Source organism: Malaclemys terrapin, chromosome 15 (assembly GCF_027887155.1).
Source record: "Malaclemys terrapin pileata isolate rMalTer1 chromosome 15, rMalTer1.hap1, whole genome shotgun sequence".
In the NCBI taxonomy this organism is placed as follows: domain Eukaryota; kingdom Metazoa; phylum Chordata; order Testudines; family Emydidae; genus Malaclemys; species Malaclemys terrapin.
In genome coordinates this window covers 26,536,876-26,558,078 of record NC_071519.1, presented here as the reverse complement: position 1 = coordinate 26,558,078, position 21,203 = coordinate 26,536,876, and the positions used below count along the sequence as shown (strand labels likewise).

The 21,203-nt window shown below is 39.1% G+C and overlaps 1 protein-coding gene across 1 annotated transcript in view; it reads left to right on the top strand.

Annotated features, from left to right (window-relative positions):
- Positions 1–21,203, top strand: part of JHY (junctional cadherin complex regulator) — a 31,302-nt gene that overhangs the window by 4,386 nt on the left and 5,713 nt on the right. The window contains exons 3-7 of the mRNA XM_054049495.1: positions 2,166–2,664; positions 9,412–9,522; positions 15,068–15,780; positions 16,878–17,169; positions 20,406–20,486. Of these exons, the coding sequence (XP_053905470.1) occupies positions 2,166–2,664; positions 9,412–9,522; positions 15,068–15,780; positions 16,878–17,169; positions 20,406–20,486 (1,696 nt within the window). The remainder of the gene's footprint in view (positions 1–2,165; positions 2,665–9,411; positions 9,523–15,067; positions 15,781–16,877; positions 17,170–20,405; positions 20,487–21,203) is intronic.

Sequence of the window (21,203 nt, the reverse complement as noted above, 5' to 3'; positions counted from 1 at the left end):
ATAGTGATTTTTTTAATCACTTTGGTTAGCTGCACTTCTATTAGAAAATTTATGTTTAAAACAATATTGAAAAAACTGGAGGGTTGAATAGATGCATTTTTATCCAGTAACTATATAAATGCTAAATTAAAAATTCCAGCAGACTGTCTGTCATCCTCACACATTCTTACAAAAGCATTAACTTTATACATAAAATAAAATTGAATATGCTGTCATATGCATAAAAGGTTTAATGCTGTATAAATTGGGAATAATTGTTGTGTTTAAGAGAATTAAATTAAACCTGAAGCAATAATAATGTGCCATTTCAATCTAACTGTCTACTTAAATTAAAGTGGCAAACAAATGAAGGCTAAATGATTAATAGCGTGCTTTTATTCACCTCCTCAACAGGCAAAATGGCCAGTTACTGAACATTTTATTGCGAGTGCAAAGGATGTTAATTGTGCTAGAAACATGCTCTAATTTTAGTAATTTTTTTGACTGAATACTATGCTGAATATGAGGCTCTTCATTAAATGGAAATTTTATTTTATATTGTTTGAAGTTATCACAGTAAGTACTCAAATACAGTCCATTAACTGGAGCAAATATCATAGTATATGCATATGAAACCTCCTCTCTACATCCATTACTAACCTAGGAATTTGAAGAGGAAACCCTGCATCTGTTGTCTGCTCATCAACAGAAGTGTTGAATACAGAGTCCATCTAACCTTTATATCAAATGGGGGGGAGGAATAAGAGGTGTGTGTTTTGTCTACAGATGATTAGAGATGAAGGAGCTCTTCACGCTCATTTTGTTCCAGTGTGGTGACCTGGACTACATAATACAATCAAGCCGCTGTGCACACATTTCAACACAATAGGACTCTTTGGAATCATATTTTGTTATTTGAGTGATTGTTTTTAGCAGAATATTACATATTTTTGTGCTTATGTTGTTTCAAAATCGGCATTTATTCTTGCATATGATTTACATTTATGAATAATAATGATGTTTTAAGACTGCTCTTGTTACTTAATTGGTATAAATTGTCAGGGATTGAAACACTAATCTCAAGCACAAAGTATATCAGGTCACTGACAGTGCTCTGAAACTAAAAGCATCAATATAGAACTAGAGTCCATTTGTTATTTAGATCACACTTTATATTTGTAACTAGTTTAGAAAGTGTTAATAAATGTTGAGTAGATGCTTTAAAATTTAATTGTTACAGATTCTATAGAGTTCAGCAGGCTGCTTATAACCATGGCTTGAAAGCCAGTAAGAGTTGTGTGCCTGACTTCTTAAGAGACTGTTGAAAAACCCACTTTGTGGACAACTGTCCCTAAAATTAAGTTAAGATACTGCTGATCAACACTTTAGATTACTCCTTTCTATCTCTCTTTAAATTTCTTTTTTGGTCTGGGGCTTTTTCACATGGGTGTATGACGTAGTTGAGACGAAAGAGGAACAGAACTATCTGTATTCTACACAAGACTTTTGGGAAAGCTCTATTAAAATAGCAAAGTACATATCTTGGCATTGCATGGTAATGAATGGAGATAATACCATAAAATCTATAGGCTGTTCCCTCTTAGGTATCCAGTACTCGTGAGGGACCAATGTTAATTGGAATAGCACTTTCCCTCAGAGAGCAGAGACCCCGGGGAGTGACTGGAATTTTCTATGGAAGATAAACAGGAATTATTGCCTCATAATTTATGCCCTCTTAAATGAAATTTTACTGGACAATTGAAAAAAAGTAGTTGTTGCATTTTTATAATTGCATTTTCTGGGTGTTCCTCTCTCTCCCCCTTGTTAGTGCCATGATGAATTTATATAAGGAAAATGTTGTATTCCTTGCTCAGATTTGATAGTTTTAAGCCTAATTAGCATTTAATGCTAATTAAAATGAAAGATGAAGAAGGTGCTCTTTGTGGATCTTCGGCTCAAGTTCAGTGCAACTGTTGGGGCCCTAATTCTAAAAATGGTCTCATGCACGAGAAACTTTACACACAAATGGTCTCATTAAACTCAATAGAACTGCTCACATGTGTCAGGGTGTACACGCGTGTGGGCAAAGGCTGGAATATTAAATTGGTTAGCTATGAACTTATTCAAAGTGCTTGAATGGTTTTTCTCTTTTTAAAATATTAATATTTCTCTTCTGGTTTTCATAGCAAACAGCAACCTACGGACAGATACTGTAACCTAAGATACAATCCCAACTGGAAGAGTAATAAAGAGGGAGCAAAATTTTCTGAAGTGAATAGAAGACACCACGTTGCTGAGAAAATCCCACAGGGCTCCTCTCAGGACTCATCTTACCTCTCTTCCAAGGACATCTTGGAGGAAAATTACCAGCTGGTAGAAAGACAAAATGCATCTTCTGCATTTGATACAGAATTGTTAAGCCTTGATGGTCAACCTGTTGGGATAAGCAGTGTACCTTTTAGATTGCATACAAAAGGAGAGCTATCAGCAGATGATTGTCAATACAAACACAGTTCAGGTACATACAGTGATGTTTTTTCTCCTCGATCTGTAGAAGTTCAGCAACAGAGAGCAAAAAAAGACTTTGTGGAAAAAAATAAACTTACTTTGGGATTAGCTACACAAAAACAGGATTCTTATCTTCATCTGCACAGTAGAAAGCGAGAGGAAGTTCATCAAGGGCAGGTGGGTAATGCATTTTATTTAGAACATCTCCTGGCAGGTTATGAATTAAGTGGATGGGCCACTGATTAAAGGGGCACACCTACTAAATCTCTTGGTTTTGCAGAGTGATTCCTGGATTTCCTTCAATCACATGTTTCTCCATAGCACAAGTGATGAAAGAAACCATTTGGGCTGTGTATCTTCCCTGCCCTGGATAGGATGATAGTGTTCTGTGGTGTTCATATTCCCAGTTGTAGCTTATCAATGGCCCCCAGTTGTGCTATGGCTTCTAGAAAGCTGGCTATGTCACCTGCTGTCGGTGCAGAAGCCAAGCCTTACTCTTAGTATTCAGTTGAACAGTAGGTAGGAATACTGCTCTGCTATCATACAGGGGTTCAGTGAGAGGAAGGCCAGAAAAGAGGTTCCTCATGCCATTTTCTCCAAGCTCATCTATGCAACAGAGGCCAGGACTTGAATTTTAGAGGCATCGCAATGGAGGAATCAAATCCATGCCCTGATTTGGACAAAAAACTTTTTTGTGCCAATGCAAATTGATTACGTTAGGTACATTAGCTAAAAGCCTGATTTTTGATGGTTACCAGATTCAGGATTGTGTGTCTTGGGAGCAAGTTCCCAGTAGCAAGGGCTGTCAGTTAAGAATGCCCTGCAGTCAGTCTTGAAAAGCAAGTTCCAGGGACCAGTGACCACACTGCCCTAGAGGATCTCAATAGCTCTGACAGAACAGAAGGGGAGACGTGGTCTCTTGGATAATGAGCCCAGAACTATTTGTAAGATTTCAACATTTTGCATGAAGCTATCTTAATAATAAACTCCCCCTGCCCTTATTTGTTTTATAACTCTTAATTTTAATTTAGTTTTACTTGGTAATAAAGTGATAAAATTTTCCATCTTACTTGATTTGATTCTTCATCACATCTTAATTGATTGATTTTGTTCTGCACTGGAGTTGTTTGGCTTAGCTTACATGATTTTGTTAATTATGTGCTCTACTAATAATGTACTCACTTGTTTCCTTATGGGTGGTAAACAGCAGTGGTGCAGCATGAAAGAAAAGTTACAGCTAATGGTAGAACACTGAGAATACAATAGTTTTGAAAGAATCAAAAAACTGATCCTCTTAACAGTATAAAAAGCTTGTAGTTGCAACTTTCCAATTGCTCTGATCACAACAAAAAATACAATTTATATTGTATGCAGCTTGAAAAATCAGAGAAAAGGATATAGATACGATGCAGTCTGGGTGGATGCATTCACACATTTACTCAGTGACATTTAGGCCCACGTGTTTCCAAGAGTATCTGCTAACTGTGAAGGGGCCAGATTTTGTGTGTCCAAACAGACACCTCAAGCTTGATTTTCAGGTTTGCTGAGCATTTACAACTCTATTTTAAATCAGTGGAAGCTGCTGGCACAACAATCCCTTGGAAATGAAGGGCCTAGTTTTCTCAAGTTCTGTTCTCAAAATTGAAACAAACAACATTAGGGGATACTTTTGAAAATGTTTGTTAAATGTACCGGATTACAATGCAATACAGCACTATCCATCTGTTACATAATGTGAAGATTAGCAAGACAAGGTGGGTGAGGTAATATCTTTTATTGGACCAACTTCTGTTGGTGAGAGAGACAAGCTTGAAAGCTACACAGAGCCAGTAAAAGATATTACCTCACCCACCTTGTCTCTCTAATGTCCTGGCCACAACTCATAGAATAATGTGAAAATGGAAGTTACAACATAAAAAGTTACGGCACAGCTTTCGCTGTAATTGACAAAGCTGGCTAGTGAGACCTTCCATTGTAAATTATGTATCATTCTAAAAGGCTAATGAACAACTGATGCAAACACTAGAGGGCACCTGCTGTATGTATTACAACAGTGGAATAGGGGACAAGCTCTTTGCTAGAAGAGATATTAAGAGCACTTGTTTTTCCATCTATAATTCAGTTGATGGCAAAAATTATTAATTTAGATTAAGGCTAATTAAAGTTTCTGTTGATCTAACATTTTGAAATTCTGAAAATATATTTGTAGGCTATGCCTAGCACCACATATTATTAGTAAGTAGTATTGGTATTATTGTGGTAGCACCTGGAGGTCCTAATCAAGGATTGGGATTTAATTGTGCTAGAGGCTGAACATTGGTGCAGGGACTATGTCTTGTTATATCAAAGAGCTTACAATCTAGAGCCCTGATCCTGCAATAATGTGTGTGTATGTGTGCGTGCACGGACTCCCTTTGACTTCAGTGGGGCTCTATGCTTGAGTGCAGAATTGGAGCTCGTAAGTAACGGATTAGGGATAACAACAAGGCAAGCACAAAGTAAATGAGACCACTACGATTAGGCTAATGAGCAGTCAGCATTCTTTTATTTATTGTCATGTTAAGCATTTTCTTTAGGAGATACATGGACTAGAAAGGTAGAGGTAGTTAAAAATATCCACCTTTGGGACAAGACATTGTGAGCCAGGCTCTGTCCACAGTTAAAATAGTGATACAGTGGAATTACTCTGGATTAACATGGCTGCGACAGAGCCGAATCTGGCATTTTGTGTGTATTAACATATCACGGAGTACCCTAAAATGCAGGAAAAAAACAACAAGAGAGAAAAAGCCTGTTCTGCAAAACACATCCACCTGAAAAATGAAAGGTCCAAAAATGTCAAAGTAATTAATCCCAGATGGGTTTAGTTTTTGAGGCCATGGCAGTGTAAGGAATTTGTTGTTTTTATAACAGCAATGCCCAAAATGTGCCTGGCGCTTTCCAAACAGCCCTTGTCCTGGTGCAGGCGCATCCTAAACATTGCTTGTATGGTTATTATATAGGGATGTGAGATGAAGAGTGGAAAAGATAGATCCCTTCAGGTTAACCAGTAGATTGAAAAGTACTGGATGAGAATGTATTGATGTATCTGAACTGAGTAGCTGAGCTGAGGTAATGATTAGAAAATTCTCTTTGAACTGAGAGTTTGTGTCAAATTTTTTTTTTTTTTTTAGTCTGGAGTTAAAAGTTTAGATAATCAGATATCTACTCAGGTATATTTGTGGCTTTGAGGTCAAGGAGATGATGCAGAGATACTGATTTTCATTAGCTTAGATTTCAGAATAGGTGGAAGGAGAATTGGCCATTATGAATTACAGTGATTTCTAGCCAAGCTGGGAGGGCCATATCACTTTCCATTGGATCCTCACTGGCTAAATAAATGAACAAGTCTAACATTCTCTAAAGCAGGGGTAGGCAACCTATGGCACGTGTGCCGAAGGCGGCACACGAGCTGATTTGCAGTGACACTTACACTGCCCGGGTCCTGGCCACTGGTCCGGGGGGCTCTGCATTTTAATTTAATTTTAAATGAAGCTTCTTAAACATTTTAAAAACCCTATTTACTTTACATACAACAATAGTTTAGTTATATATTATAGACTTCTAGAAAGAGACAGTCTAAAAACATTAAAATTTATTACTGGCACGCGAAACCTTAAATTAGAGTGAATAAATGAAGACTCGGCACATCACTTCTGAAAGGTTGCCGACCCCTGCTCTAAAGGAATGGCATCCAGCCATCCTTGCTGTACCATGGAGCCTTTGAAGGGTTGAAAAAAATGTGAGGGAAACCCCTGAAAAAGAAGGGAAAAAACACTGATTAGATTGTTAGTGTGCATTAAGATGTATTTTTACAACAGAAGAAACAAAAACCTTGATTCGGTCTTCACTTATGCCTGTTTTACAACAGTGTAACTAAACTGACTACAGTGGAGTTACTATTTATTTACTGTGATGTACATTGGGCCCAAAGCCACAGAAAATAAGGCCCTTTATAGAAGTATCAGTATTGTTTGCTGATTCCTAGCCTGCTGACAATCAAAGGTGGTCTGGTGCCTCTCTGAAACATCATTCATCTTAAAGTTCTGGAAACTGAATTGGACAGTCAAGGCAGGTAAGTTAATCAGTTAAGAAATGGATAATTGGCATTAGAGAATGATGAGGAGTATACAAAAAATAGCGTCTCGGATATCTGTGTCAGCATCCAGAACACATGCTCTGGATGTTATCTTTATAAACTGGATCATTTTCCACTTTTCAGCAAGTTAGAACGGTCATAATTGTTAGCAACACAGTTAACAGTGAAGTATAGCGGGTATAAAATGTTGCATTAAAATACAGAGCGCTTTTCATGTAATTTCACTAAATCATCTCTATAAAAACTTACTATGTTTGATACTAAAGGATCCTTATTCCAAGTTACTGTAAGATTCACAGCCCATTAGATCTGTGAGCTATATATACACCCAAACATACTACAAATGCGTGCTTATGGGCTGATATGTAAGTTCATTAATTCATATAGCATTTTATAAAGCATCAACTTTTTTGCAGTGCTGCCTGATTCTCTAAGAACCTGATGATGAGTTTCTTTGAGAGAAAGAGAAGTAGCTGCCCAATCTAGCTCAGCTGTACTCAATATGAGTTGCTTTCCTCCCTACAAACCTCTTACTTCAAAGCGAGGAACATAATGTACAATTTTTTAATGGCTCTAGACCAAGGCACTCAGACTCTCTGTGCACTGCGCCTTACCTCAGTGTAAACACCTAATCAAGATTGCCTGCGCTTCAACAATAGCAGCCAAATGCAATTCGAGAACCACAAGCCTTTGAAGTCCTCACTGCAAAGGCCGGTTTTCTAGTCTGGGATAATGACATGCCATGATTGCTGTCTTTGTTGTATCTTTTCAGTAGAGAAGCAATTATGGGCCTCAATTTAACAGAATAGACATTACACAGCTTATGATGCTCAAAATGCAATTTCATTTGATCATTTTCTCAATTTGATTGGTATTAATAGAATAGTTCACAAAAAAATGCTGGCAGAGGTTGTGTCCTGTTCCTCTTTCAAAGAGATAATGTAGAAGTATGCTTTACCTGCCCAGTAAACTATCAATGCAGTGAGTCAGTGGGTTCCACCAAAAACATCTTACCAATGAAACAGCTGTGTTTCTCTGTCTGCTGTGGAGAAGAAAACCTATGAAGAGTCTTCTTAATTTGTTAACTTCTTTCCTGTAAGAAGAGCTAGTAGACTCTTTCATTACCATTTGCAGCAATACGCCTCACCTGAAATATCAGCAGTAAGAGCTCCACCCCACTAGTGTAAATTAATTTCTGTTCATAGCAGCTGACACCTGATCTGCATAGACCTGGCTACAGCATATTACCTGTGTCAGCTGTTCTCATACTGGGCTCTGTGGATCATTGGTGGGATACAAAGCATTTGCTGTTAGTCCAGAGAGAGGCTGGCCTGAGGGCAATACGTCAGTATCCAGTTCTTAAGAAACTGTAGCTTGACTCATGCAGCTTCCTCAAGTGCTGAGTGTCTGCTGGGCATTCCTCTGCAATCTATGGGAGCTGCATAGTCTTTCCGTAGAGCATGTGTGTGAGTGGTTTAGATATAAGCCCAGAGCATTAAACTAGGCATTTCACTTGTACACAGCACCCTGGTATAACAGTCAGGTATTTTACCTGAGACCACCACCCATATGAATGCTTCCTAATTTCAAGTGATTTGCCCTATATACCAAGTTTGTGGCTATCTAGTACTCACTTCATTGTTTGGGTCATTGGCCTTAGGCAGCTCCAGTGTAATCCAGATGGCCTATTCCCTGAACAAGTTTGGTGTAGTTGTCCCTTAACTATGCTGTTTGGATTGCCATGCTGTTATAAGCGCCCCAGCCACTACTGCTATCTGTGCTCTTCTTCCAGCTAGGATGCTGATTGGTTGCATGGAAAAGAGACAGTCATTAATGATCTGAGCTCAAGTTTGCATAGTTAGTAGTTCCACTGGTCACAGACATCTTCTCCCTGTGGCCTTTCCCAAATTAGCCACACCCACTCATCAGTGGTGCTTAGCTAGCGGGTCGGGACGTTTTGTTTACTTGGAGCATCTGCAGGCATGGAGCCCCTCAGCTGGAGCCATTGGCTGGAAACGGCAAACCGTGGCCACAGGGAGCTGAGGGGCTCCATGCCTGCAGACGCTCCAGGTAAACAAACAAACTGACAATGTATTAGATATTCAATTCAATGATTCCAGAGTTTAAAATCATCAAATTTTGGTGTAGACCCATTTATAAGCCGACCCCTGCTCTTTGATGCGTCACTTTTTTACCAAAAATATTCGGCTTATGAACAAGTATATATGGTAGTTTTGATTTATAGTGCTTTCTGTACTTGAATAACAGCATTGGTCTAGGCTTTGCTATGATGTATGGCCTCCCATGACTGTTTTAGTGCAGTGCTCATTGTCTGCATGGCAGTGATGGATGTGTAGTTCGCTTTCTTCTGCCTGTATTAGAGGTATCTACCATACATATATTGGGCAGCTTGGTCATCTATTAGCTTCTGCTATGAATAGGAGTCACTACTGTATGCAACTTTCCTTCCCTCTGTTCTCTTTGAAAGTGCTCAGAATGTCATCCACCACCTTCCTATTAATAGACACACTACCATGGTCTCTATTAATACTGAATTGTTTGTGAACTCCCTTTGCCTATGTTCCTATTTGGCCCCATCTTTGTCCTGCCATGAATAATATAATGCTGCATTTTACCGTTTACGTTTACTGGCCTGCGGATTGTTGTTTGTTTAACCCTTCCCCCCCCCACCCCCATCCATAGATCTTTTATCCTGTTCTTGGCCCCACTGAACTACCCCAGTGTATAAAGTCTAGTGGCTCTTAATATATGTTTTTCTTCTTTAGGTTTCAGATGTTAAAACTGCTGATGAGAGGCTTATTCAGAATGCCATTGACTTTCAAAGCATGGCAATGGATCCTGCAGACAAATGGCTCCAGAGGTCACACCAACTAAAGGTTTCTTTCTGCATGGAATATGAATCTGGTTTTTGGAATCTATAATGCAAACAATCTTGTTCTAGATTTTTTTTCACCTCTGAATTTAACTTGTGGCAGATTTAATTTTTTTCCTTTCTTAATATTACTATTTTACAATTCTTTTAATGGTTTTCATCTGAGGCTCTCCGAGCACTTACAAGCGCTGCTGTTAATTATTTACAATGCACCTGAAGTGTGCTAAACGGCACATCAGTTATGCCTCAGACCTTTGTAAAATGATTAATGCATTTACAGATGGACAAACCAAAGTATAGAGAGATTAAGTTTTTCGCCCAAGGCCACATAACATGTTAGGAATCCTGGCTCCCAGTGCTACGCTCTAATAGACCATATTTTTGCAAGAGAAGGAGATAGCTATAATATAAAAAAACTACCTCTCTAATACAATGTCAAAGTAATTAGTTGCCAAAGTAAAATAGGCTATAGAGAATACACCTAAATATCTTCTTGTTCTACAAATCTTGTGCACTAAAATCCATCACATACATTAAGCATGGAGGAAATGGACTAGATGACCTCTTGAGGTCCCTTCCAGGCCTACATTTCTATGATTAAGTAGCATATAGTATCTGCTTTCATAACTATTTATCCTACTCTAAGTCCCATGACTACCTACTGACTGTCCAACTAGATAGGTACTAGGGGATTTATAGAGTAGGAAAGATAGTTATGAAAGCAGAAAAATTATGCTGCTTGATCCATATGATGGATTAAATCTACAATATACCTCCAAGTCTCAAGGAGTCCTGGATTTAAAAAGTCAAGTCTCTTTAGGGTTATATGATGCTACTGGCCCATAAAACTAATACATCCAGTGCTCACTGTTTCTGGTGGGTTACCAGGGCTTCTTAATTTCATTGTTGCATTCCGTGTTCTTTGGGGAGGGAGGATGCTGATCTCTATCAAGGGGATGTTTTAAGACAGAAAATGTTTACAGGTGGAGGGGGGTGCACCCTAGGGTCTGTCAAGCTAGGTAGTTACCTAAAATTGATAAATCTAGTAGATGACTGACTGCCTTTCACACTAATGCAGTGAAATAATTACCTCTTGGAATAAGGCCAGAGTAGACCAGGTTTCATCACTGACAAAGACATAAGCACTTTAGAAGTACCTGAGAAAGTAGAATCCAGCTAGAACAGATGTGAAAACTATCTATTTATGGTAGCATCAATAATTAATTTAGTTTGCTGCTCAGACTATAGTGGAGAAGGAGAATGTAAGGACCAAGAGATTCGTTTTGTTCCTTTGCCCTTACAATAACGAGCAATGCAGCCGTAATGTGGAAGATCGTAAGTGAAGTACAGAATTTGAAAGCTATGTAATTAGGCATAAATAAGGAAAGGAATAGTCAGTTTAGGGTAAGAATAAACAGATTATGCTCTGAATAAGACCAAAAATAGTCTCAAACAGATATAAGGCCAACAGCACCTGATTCTCTGTATCAGCAGAAAATTCTTCTAAAGCCCTGGCTGGGATGATTTAGTTGGGGTTGCTCCTGCTTTGAGCAGGGGGTTGGACTAGATACCTCTTGAGGTCCCTTCCAACCCTGATATTCTATGAGTCTGAAGAAAATAAACATGCAGTAAAAAGAAACAAGAGCTAAGCAGTCCTAAAACAGAGTAGAAGGGGAAAGAAATCTGTCCCTAGTTAAGGGTTGGCATAGATCACTTCCCTGTCAGAATAAGAGGGGAACCAAGGACTCAAATCACAATTCACTCCTTGATCAGCTCCTGAGCCATCACAGTCATGTCCTATTTCTTATCAGGGCAGACTGAATTGTTACAGTTTAGGGTCTAAAAATAATAACCGGAGTAGAAGTGTCAATGTTCATCGATAACCTTAGCTGAGAATTCCCATTTGTGTTTGAGTTCTGTAACAATCTTGTTCTTTCCCAGTTGTTTTTACAAGTAGGAAAAAATTTTGCGATCTTGATTTAGTTAATGATGGTCTCTATTTGGCAATATAGGAGAAGTGTAACAGTGACTTTCTCAAAGGGTGCTGGAGGCAAAACAATAGGGACCAGCAGCTGAAGGATCTTCCTATGCAGCGATTTCTGCCATGGAACAGACCACTTGCTATGTAGGTGGGACAAAACCGAGTCTGCAACAGTCTTATGGTCCCGTGCTAAAGCCCTGCGGCCTGATTCTCTACTTCACTGCGCCAGTTTTACGCCAGGTTTCATAGATTTTTGAGGCCAGAAGGGACCATTAGATTATCTAGACAGGCCACAGAATTCCACACATCCACCCCCATACCGAGTCCAACAACCTGCTTTTTCACCGATGCATGTTGTCCAGAAAGAGATCCAGTCTCAAGTTGAGAAATTAAGAGATGGAGAATTCACTACTTCCCTTGATAGTTTGTTCCAATGGTTATTCATGTTCACTGTTAAATTGTGCCCTATTTCTCGCTTGAATTTGTCGGGCTTTAACTTCCTTATGCCTTTCTCCACTAAATTGAACCTGCAATCAAACCTTTTACTGACCTTATAAAAACCAAGATGTTCCAGGAACATGATCATGTTTTGTCAGATGCGGTGTGAAGTTCTGGCTTGAGGCAAGAGCAAGGCAATGCTATGGCAAAAGGGGAGGGGAGGGTCTGGAGTTTTCCATGATTTGAAATCTTCAAGTGGAGACTGGACACCTTTTTGAAAGATCTGGTTTAGCTCAGCCAGTAGCCATGGAGCTGGATTCAGGAGCTACTGGGTGAGACTTTCCAGCCTGCATGATGCAGGAGATCCCAACAGTCCCCTCTGGGGATATTTTTCCATAGGAAACCTGGGCTTTTCTCCTCTCGTTGCATGTTCCAGACTGCAGCATTCCCCAGTGAGGAGCTTCTGTCACTTTGGAGAGAGGTTCCCAAGCATTTCCTTGGCAGCTGGCACGTCACCAGACAGAGACCCTGCACCAGCTCCAGCTCCAGCTCTGCTCAGCCCGCTGTTTATATCTGCTTCTTGGTGTTGAAACCAGTCTGAGAGGAAGCATTAAGTGCTAGACTATTGGACTGTCTGCCAAGATAATGCTACTTGAAGTTGACTGAGTTATGCTGGTATAAAACTGATGTAACTGAGTGAAAAGTCAGGCTCTCCTGGTCTTTACAGGGTCATTTCCACCTGCTTTTACAGACTTTTTGTATGTTTAAAATAGTTATAACATGGGTATGTCCCATCTACATAGGTAAGATCAAACATTGTGACAAGATATCCTGATGTAGCAGAAATTGCTCTGCCGCGGGCTCATAGTATAGTGGCCGACTGGGTCAATGTGACTATGAAGGGAGAAGTATAAACATAGGGGGAAACAAGATAAATATACTTATTCTTCTTGCAAGCTTTTCTCCTCCTTGTTTTTGTGTTTTCCTTCTCCTCAGACACTTTCCCCTCACACCATGGCCGGCTCCAGGGTTTTTGCCACCCCAAGCAGCCCCCCCAAAAAAAAAAAAAACAAGCCACGATCGTGATCTGCGGCACTTTGGCAGCAGGTCCTTCACTCAGAGTGGGAGTGAGGGACCCTCCGCCGAATAGCTGGACATGCCGCCCCCCTCCGGAGTGGCTGCCCCAAGCACCTGCTTCCTAAGCTGGTGCCTGGAGCCGGCCCTGCCTCACACACAGGTTGCTATGAATCACAGGCTAAACCCGGAATATTTTTTCGACTCCTAAGGGATTTGAACACCTAGTTCCCATAAATTTAATGGGAATTTGGCATCCAAATTGCCTAGCCTCCTTTCAAAAAAAATCTCTGCCCTAGTTTTTGTATTAAGTTTATGCTGAAGTAGCTCAAGCAGATTGTTTGAATTTCCTGCTGTTCATTTAAGGCAAGAAGCTGTGCTCCTTAAGAGAGCAAACGCAGTTTATGCTATTATTCATGGTAAAAGATGTTCTGTAGATTTCAAGTTTCTTAGTAAAGGAAGAATTTTACAATGCTACTTGATCCATCTAAGTGGGAAAACAATGGCTCAGTCTCAGTTTGTCCCTGGTTCATGCTGAGACCCTGGGACCCTTCCATCGGTGGCACCATCAGTAAAAGCACTAATCATTATGGAAGAGGTCTAGCTAACAAATTATCATCTTGGCACCAGGAGTCAGAATTCCCCAGTGCTAAAGCTTTCACCAAAACATTCAGCTCTATATGTGGACTTAATACCTACCATTAAGCAGTTACTCTGAGTGCATATGCTATGTAGTGATTGCAAGTGTTGGTAACAAAAGAACCCTAGTGAGACTGGAGGATGAAATGGAGGATTTCAGTTCTGATGAAGATTAAATGGACTGAGAATGGCTTTGTATATTACCTTTAAGGAAACCTATATCTTGCCTCAAAAGGATCAACACCTGGTGCCTTAATTGGGAAGATGATAAATCTTAAGTAAACCCCAGATTTCAAGTACGTTGCTTTGGGTAGTGAGAGAAGTCCCACTGAATTTAAATTCCTGAATTGTTTGTTTGCTGGGATGACGTGTTTCAGGATTTACAAGCACATGAATACTTGGTTTAACGATTGAAACAATTTAAACTGTGCATATTGACTTATTTCTTTGTCCACTGCAAACAAGTCTAAAAAAATGCACCCTTCGAAAAGGTGGTGTGTAATCTAGGCTGTGAGTAGTGCTGTGGATATTAGCAATAGGTAAAGGGTTGAATAACTTGAATTGAGACTACTACATGCAGACAATAACTCCAGGCAAGTCTCTTACTATATCTATTGCTTTAACTTGCAATTCCAAAGACATCTAAGGACATATTTATAGTAAATACGTCACGCTGGGAAAATACTTATTTCATCAATCTGGAGAGCTTTTGACCAATAATATGTCAGAGTAAAGCTCTGCCACTAGCTCCTTTTACAGTATTTTAATTTTTACTGTGTGGGAAAGGGAAATAATTGTCTGCCTGTATTTTTATTTCTTTCTACTAAAAACCATGACATTTTGACATAATTAAAATCATAAACAGCAATAGCAAATCAGAAATTAACGCCTTCTGTCCACCTCCCATTTCCAAATCTACCAACAAAACAACCAGTAAACAGAGCCAAATTCTCTGCTGTTGTAAATTGGCACTCCTCTATTGAGGTCAATGAAAGTGTGCCAATTTACACCAGAAGAAAATCTGACTCCAAAATTTCTCAGTTATACACTGGACCAGATTGTCAGTTGGTTTAAATTGAAGTAGCTCCAGTGAAGTTAACAGGTTTGCCACCGTTTACAGTGGATGAGGACCTGGTCTATTATACATACAAGTATAGTGAAGTAAAAACAAGACAACACTTCAGCATATGGTTAACCTTAAGTACATGCTCAAGTCCCACTGACTTCTGCGGAATTTAAGCATATGCTTAAGTGCTGTCCTGAATTGGGGCCTAAGGTTTGTGGCTGTAGAGAAATCTCTGAATGAAAGGTATTGGTGCAGCAAAAAGTATGTAAGTTTAGTATGTTTGTCTCTTCAAGATATCATTTAATATGCATGCAAAATGATCACCTCAGAGTTTCACAATACTCTTTTTAGGATCACCAAAATAAACAACCCCAGGCAGACAGAACAAAATTAAATCGAGTGCTAAGAGAGAGATCTTTACCAGCAAATGATGTCCAGCATCCACCAGGAAGACTAGCGGAACCAAGACCTCAGCATCACACACATTGCAATGTATCAGAATTTGAGAACTTTCATATGGATTCAAACTCTTCTGAAGTGCTAGAACTTGAAAAAGATGACAATAGTTCACTGCATAGTTGGTTACAAACAAATCCCTTCGTTGGTCCAATTACTCCTTTCGTTAAGACTAGTTCAGCAGCAGATTGGGAGACAGACTCAAATACTTTACAAAATAATTCAGATCTGGTAAACCGGAATCAGAAGCAAATCTCCATGAACTTGGCTTCATCAAGGCACCATCTTGAACTAACAAGGCATAAAAACGCTACTGGGTTGAATTTATCTCCAGCATATACTAGTGAAGAAAACAAGAAATATCAGCAAAACCCCAGAAACAAACCTCTGTATAATCAGCAAGATTTACAGAATAGTTATGTTTTGGAGCCTCTTCCACCTGATGGGTATGCCAAAGGTCACATGCTCCTAAACCAGAAAAACATCGCATCTACTTACAATGCTAATTTTCAAGAATCAGTAAAAGACCAAGTTTCAACTCAGAATCATAGAAAGCAATTTTATATAGACAAGAGCAATCACAACAACTTTGCTACCAACAGCTTGTGGTAAGGACACATGTTTCAAAATGTTATTAGCATAATGGTACATGATGCCAAGGAAGTCGTATTAGAGAAGGCCAAGGAAGTGTTCAGAAAAATCTGATACGTTCAACCACAGTAATTTATTCATAATTTATAGTTTGTTCATTAGTGTTTGATTTAATAAACAGTTTAACACAATTTTTAAGCTTTCAGTACCCTAGCCATTCCTACACATGAAATTCCCATTGATCTTAGTGTGTTTGTACATGCAAGGACTGCAAGATCAAGCTTAAGAATGGTAACTGAAAAACCGATCTTAAAGAGCAAAACAAAGAAACATTTAGTTACATCATCCATGAACCGAGTCTAGAGGAGCCTGTTTGTACTCAACTTGGTTATACCAAAACCCAGCTTGTGGCAAGGTGGAGTGAAAATCCCAAATTGCTCCAATGCAATTCAGTGCGCTGCCACTCATCTTTCAACCCTTGTCTATACTGGTATTCTTCTTAAAAATCTTCCCCAATTGCAGGTCCACCAGAAGTGGTCCTAGTGTATATAAGGTACAAGCAGCTGGTCACATTTTTACTAATCCTGCACTTGCTCGGTTTATCAAATTCCCACCAAAGTCAAAGGTTTTGTGTGTCGAAGTTCTTAGAAGAATAAAATCTGACACTGTTCGCATGAAAAAGGCATGAGAGGTTAAAACTATTTATATAGAGCTTGTATGGATTGATGGTAATAAATGAAAATTCTACTTTCAATGATCACAAAGGGCCTGATTTTTACCTACTCCAAAGCCGACTGAAATCAATGGATATCTTTTCACTGACTTCACTGAGCTTTGGATCAGGCCCAGACTTTGCCCCAGTTGACTTAATGATGTTATTCCTGGTATACATGGGTGTGTGAATGAGATCAGAATCAGTCACAAACGGTCATGTTCACTTCTGAAAGCTTGCGTGCATAATTCAATGAGTTGAAAATGTACCCAGCTAACAATATCTAATGGTTTTCAAAATATGTTTGAATAGCAATGACAATTTCAATTTACAGATTGCTTATTGGGGCTTTGCATCTAGGTATGAGTAAACACAATTTCCTTCTTTCATTTTAAAATTGAGGCCATCCCAGTCATCTGGTCAGAAGCCGCTAGCAGGCCCTTCTCCAACCACACAACTTATACAGACAATGGAACAACATCATCAAAAAATCTCTCAACTGGAAGACACTCACCTTGCCGAAAGGCAGTTCTCTGGCTTGTTTCCACCTGTAATCCCATGGGTAGAAAGTGACTCAGAGATTAACACAGAAAGAAGTGAAGGAAAACAAGTGAAAATTAGTCGCAGCAACTCAGAAGGGTACCTGCTGCAAATGGAAAAGCAAAAACAGCTGAAAGAGAAAGGGACTAGGAAGGTAAGAAAAGATGGGTGAGTTAGAAACCAATTTTATATTGCTGTTTCCTCCTCTGATTAAATTAGTACTTTGTGCTTATTATCCATAGATCTTAAAGCACTTTAAAAGGGGTATTATTCCCATTTTACAGAAAGGGAATTGATACTCCGAGAGGTTAAGTGACATGCCCAGCATCAAACAAGTCAGTGGCAGAAGCAGATATGGAAAAAGAAAATAACTAGTAGCTGATCTGACCAACTCACTCCCACACTTTATATCCAAGGAGTTGAAGCAATTCACCACTGCATCTTTCCACTCCGCTTTTCAGAGAAGGTCACCTGCTAGAACACATAGGGAACTGTTGATCCTTTAAGTTATTCCTGTGGTAAAATGCTTGAGAAAGAAGCAATTTGTATAGGACAGCAGGTAGCCAGGCCTCAAATCTCAATAAGTTATTTTCTTTGTCATGCCCATTTGCCAGTCAGATCAAATCTCTTGGTTTCCAAGGGAATTCAAACTGAACAACATTAAAAGTTACAGGATTTGTGAAGCTAATGTTATAAACATTATTCCAGGTCTGCTGACAATCCCATTCTGATCACTAATTAAAATTGAGCTCTGTATCTCTTCTGTGTGTCCAAATTTCATACTATAACCATTTAACACTGATGTAATGAAACAGTATAAAGATATCCTTGTACACCCATGACAAATTAAATGTTTAAGAAGTTAGCTTGACTGCACTGAGAAATGCAGCTAAGCTGGAATAATTATTCATGTGCTTCATCAAGGAGGCAGTTTGTGTATTGCTGCTTGACTGCCTCTAAGAAGGGTTAGCTGGATTAAGATAGTAACTACAGGGCAGATTTCCTTCCTTTTCCATTCCCTGTGTTCAAGCCATTGTTTTTGTCCTTTTTTCCAATAACTTTCTCACATTTACACATCTGAAGAATTTTGTGGAGAATTGGATTGTTTATATCTTGCAGTACAACCCAGCTTCTCACATTAAACAGAAGTCCATACAAACACACCAAGGTCAAATTTAATTCACACATATTTTGGCTTTGAAAATATATTGGAAATTACTACAGCTTCTTGAGAAAAACCTGGATTTATTCCATACAGCTAAATGGTTAACTCCCTGTATTAGCTACAGTTTAAAAAACAATTATATAATTGTTCCATAAAAGAGTTCAGATACTTGACTCAAAACAAAAGTCTAATATTTCTACTAGAATATAGATTTCATTTGTTTGCCAGTTAGGCCTGACTTAAAACATGTTCATCATTTGAAGAAAGTACTTTTTTGATGGTAGAAATTCTTTGGGCATTTCTGTAGACACTACATTATTGGAATTACTACAGTAGGCGGCCAGAAAGAAAATAAAGCAAACCAGAGTCTAGATTAAGCAGCATTTTCACTAGCACACTTTTAAAATTTTGCCCAGCTATGGAAGTTAATTGAGTCTCTTTGGAACAGATGTAACGAGATCCAGGAATGCCCAGCCCTCTCCAGACAAGCCAGAAAAGCACCTTATCCTGAAGCTAACATAATGGATGGTTAGAAATGGATTAAGATTAAATTCTGGTTCCCCACACAAATAACTAAAAAAAGGGTTTTGCACGGGGGATCAGCACAGGGCAAAAGAGAAGTGACAGTGCTCCCAAGCAGGAGGGTGGGTGCAGTGCACTTGTGTAGGCTCGGTTGAGGCCACTGCAACAAAAACATAGTATGCGAGTCCACTAGCAATGACCTTCCTTTTTGCCTGCTCCAGCCAATTCACTTGTAAAGATTTTGTTCCATACTAGTACTGTTAATTTTTAACCTTTTCAGGTGAATGATTGCTTCCAACTAAAAAGGGTGACAGGGTGCTGCTCACCACACTGTCATGTGGCCAAATGAGGTTCCATATAGCAATATTATTGGAAAAGAGTAAACTTTGCAATCCCTAGTTATTAGGAACTGGGTTCAAAGTCAACCTAATTAGAAGGTTCTCGTGTTACTTATGGCATTTCTGAGAATGGAAGTATACGGGCACTCAAAAGATGCAAGAAGAATTTGACTAGCCTCATGGGAAAACAGTGTCTAATTGTCATGCATCACCAATATAATATTGTAAAGGAGAGTCATTTTAGAAACTATTCCATATTGTTTTCATAAGATAAAGGGAATCTCTGACAACAGAGCACTTTGTTGATTGGATTTATGAGCTGTGGGTTTTGTTTTGGTGGGGATTTTTTCCAACAAGTGTATTCATTTAAAGCTACCTGGCCAGATTCTTCTTGGTTACATCCGTGTAAATTAGGGGCAACACTGATGACTTGAGTGTAAATCAGGAATAATTTAACTTGTGTAACTGAGATCAGAATTACACTTAGTCTACCCAAACCATCTTCTAGAGCCTCTACCTTCATCCCCAGGTCTTCCTCCCCTTCCTTCCATTCTGGGTGAAATCCTGACTCCACTGACTCTGGCCACTGATTTCAGTGAGTCCAGGATTCCACCTTGTGCCTTCTCTCCCCCAAACTCTGAATTTGCTATCCCAGGCACTAGGTCTTTAGTTAGTTACCAGGAGAAGGATACATAATGAACAATCTCTTATCACCAAAAGCAGGGTGTTTTCTGTAGTTTTGCTACAAGGCTTTGTTCAAAAGTTCTGTTAATATAATACTGCCAAATGCATTGTCATTTTAAGCTGTTTAACAGAATTCAGCTCATGAAATGCAAGACTGGCAAATTACAAAGTGGAGGGGGTTTGCCTGTTAGTCATTCAAATGCCTACATAATATGGGGAACTTTTAAAGGAATATCATCACATGAAACAAATTACATTCATTCAACCTTAAGTTTGCTCACTTTATTTATAAAGCAAGTGCCAAAGTTAAGGTTGAACATGCAACCTGAATTCTGCCCATCTTGTGCATATCCATTACACACCATCTTTAATTATGTGATCATATGCTGTAGTACAAGTGGAAATTATTCATGCACCTTAAATACACAAGCATTCATGTGAATGTTTTACATTTCACTAAACTGTCTTTATTTTCAAAACTGTTTTCTATACACCCTGGCAAAAACTTTCAAAAAGGCAAACCCATTTTTCTCCTGTTCTGTCATTATACCTGGGAATGTAATTTATAGTAGGACATACCTGCTCAGGGTAAAGATACCTTTAAGACTTTTGCATTACTGAGGGAGCCTTTTGCCCTCCATAGCAACAATTAAAGGAAGATGTATTTGATTCTGTCTTTAGCCTTCTAGGCCAAGAAACTACATGAACCTGGATGTGAAGCTCGGAGGCCTTGGACCTGACTATGAAGCAGTCAGAGAGAAAGTAGGTGGCACAAATAGCATTTTGTCTGCTTTTTTTGTCTCAAAGTTATGCCAAGTAAGCGGATGTAGAATGCAATGGAGATGGAAGCACAGTTGATAAAGTAACTAAAAAATGCCTGTTTTTAAATATTAAATTCCAAAGAGGACCATTCTTCTGAGTGTTAGGAAAGCAACTAGTACATAGATGGGCATTACCATCAAATAAATGATAAAGATAATGTTCTAGTCAGGCATCTGTTAACCACGCCATTCATGAGTCCAACTAAGACAATAAAACAAAACAAAACATTAAGATCTCCTCTACCAGTTAGGTTAAGAAGTAGCCCCTTTTTTTCCATGTGCATCTCTCTTGCCAGGTGCCCTCTCTGATCCATATAAACAATATTGATGCAGGTCCATGGCCACCTAGCACATCATGCCTGTCATTAGGCTGCACCCCATTGCCCTTTGGAATTTTCTATATAACACTCAAACTTCCAGCCACCTGTGCTAAAAGGGACTCTCCTTAGCAATACAGGGTTTGTTACACAGTTGAACAATACTGCTCATCCATTAGCACTCATTCACACTAGCCAGTTCATTGCAAATCTATGTATAAATATGTGCTAGATTTCAAGACTTGGTTTTCACAAAACCCACAGCTAATTTTCATAGATTCGTAGGTCAGAAGGGACCATTGTCATCATCTAGTCAGGTATCATGCATAATATAGGCCATA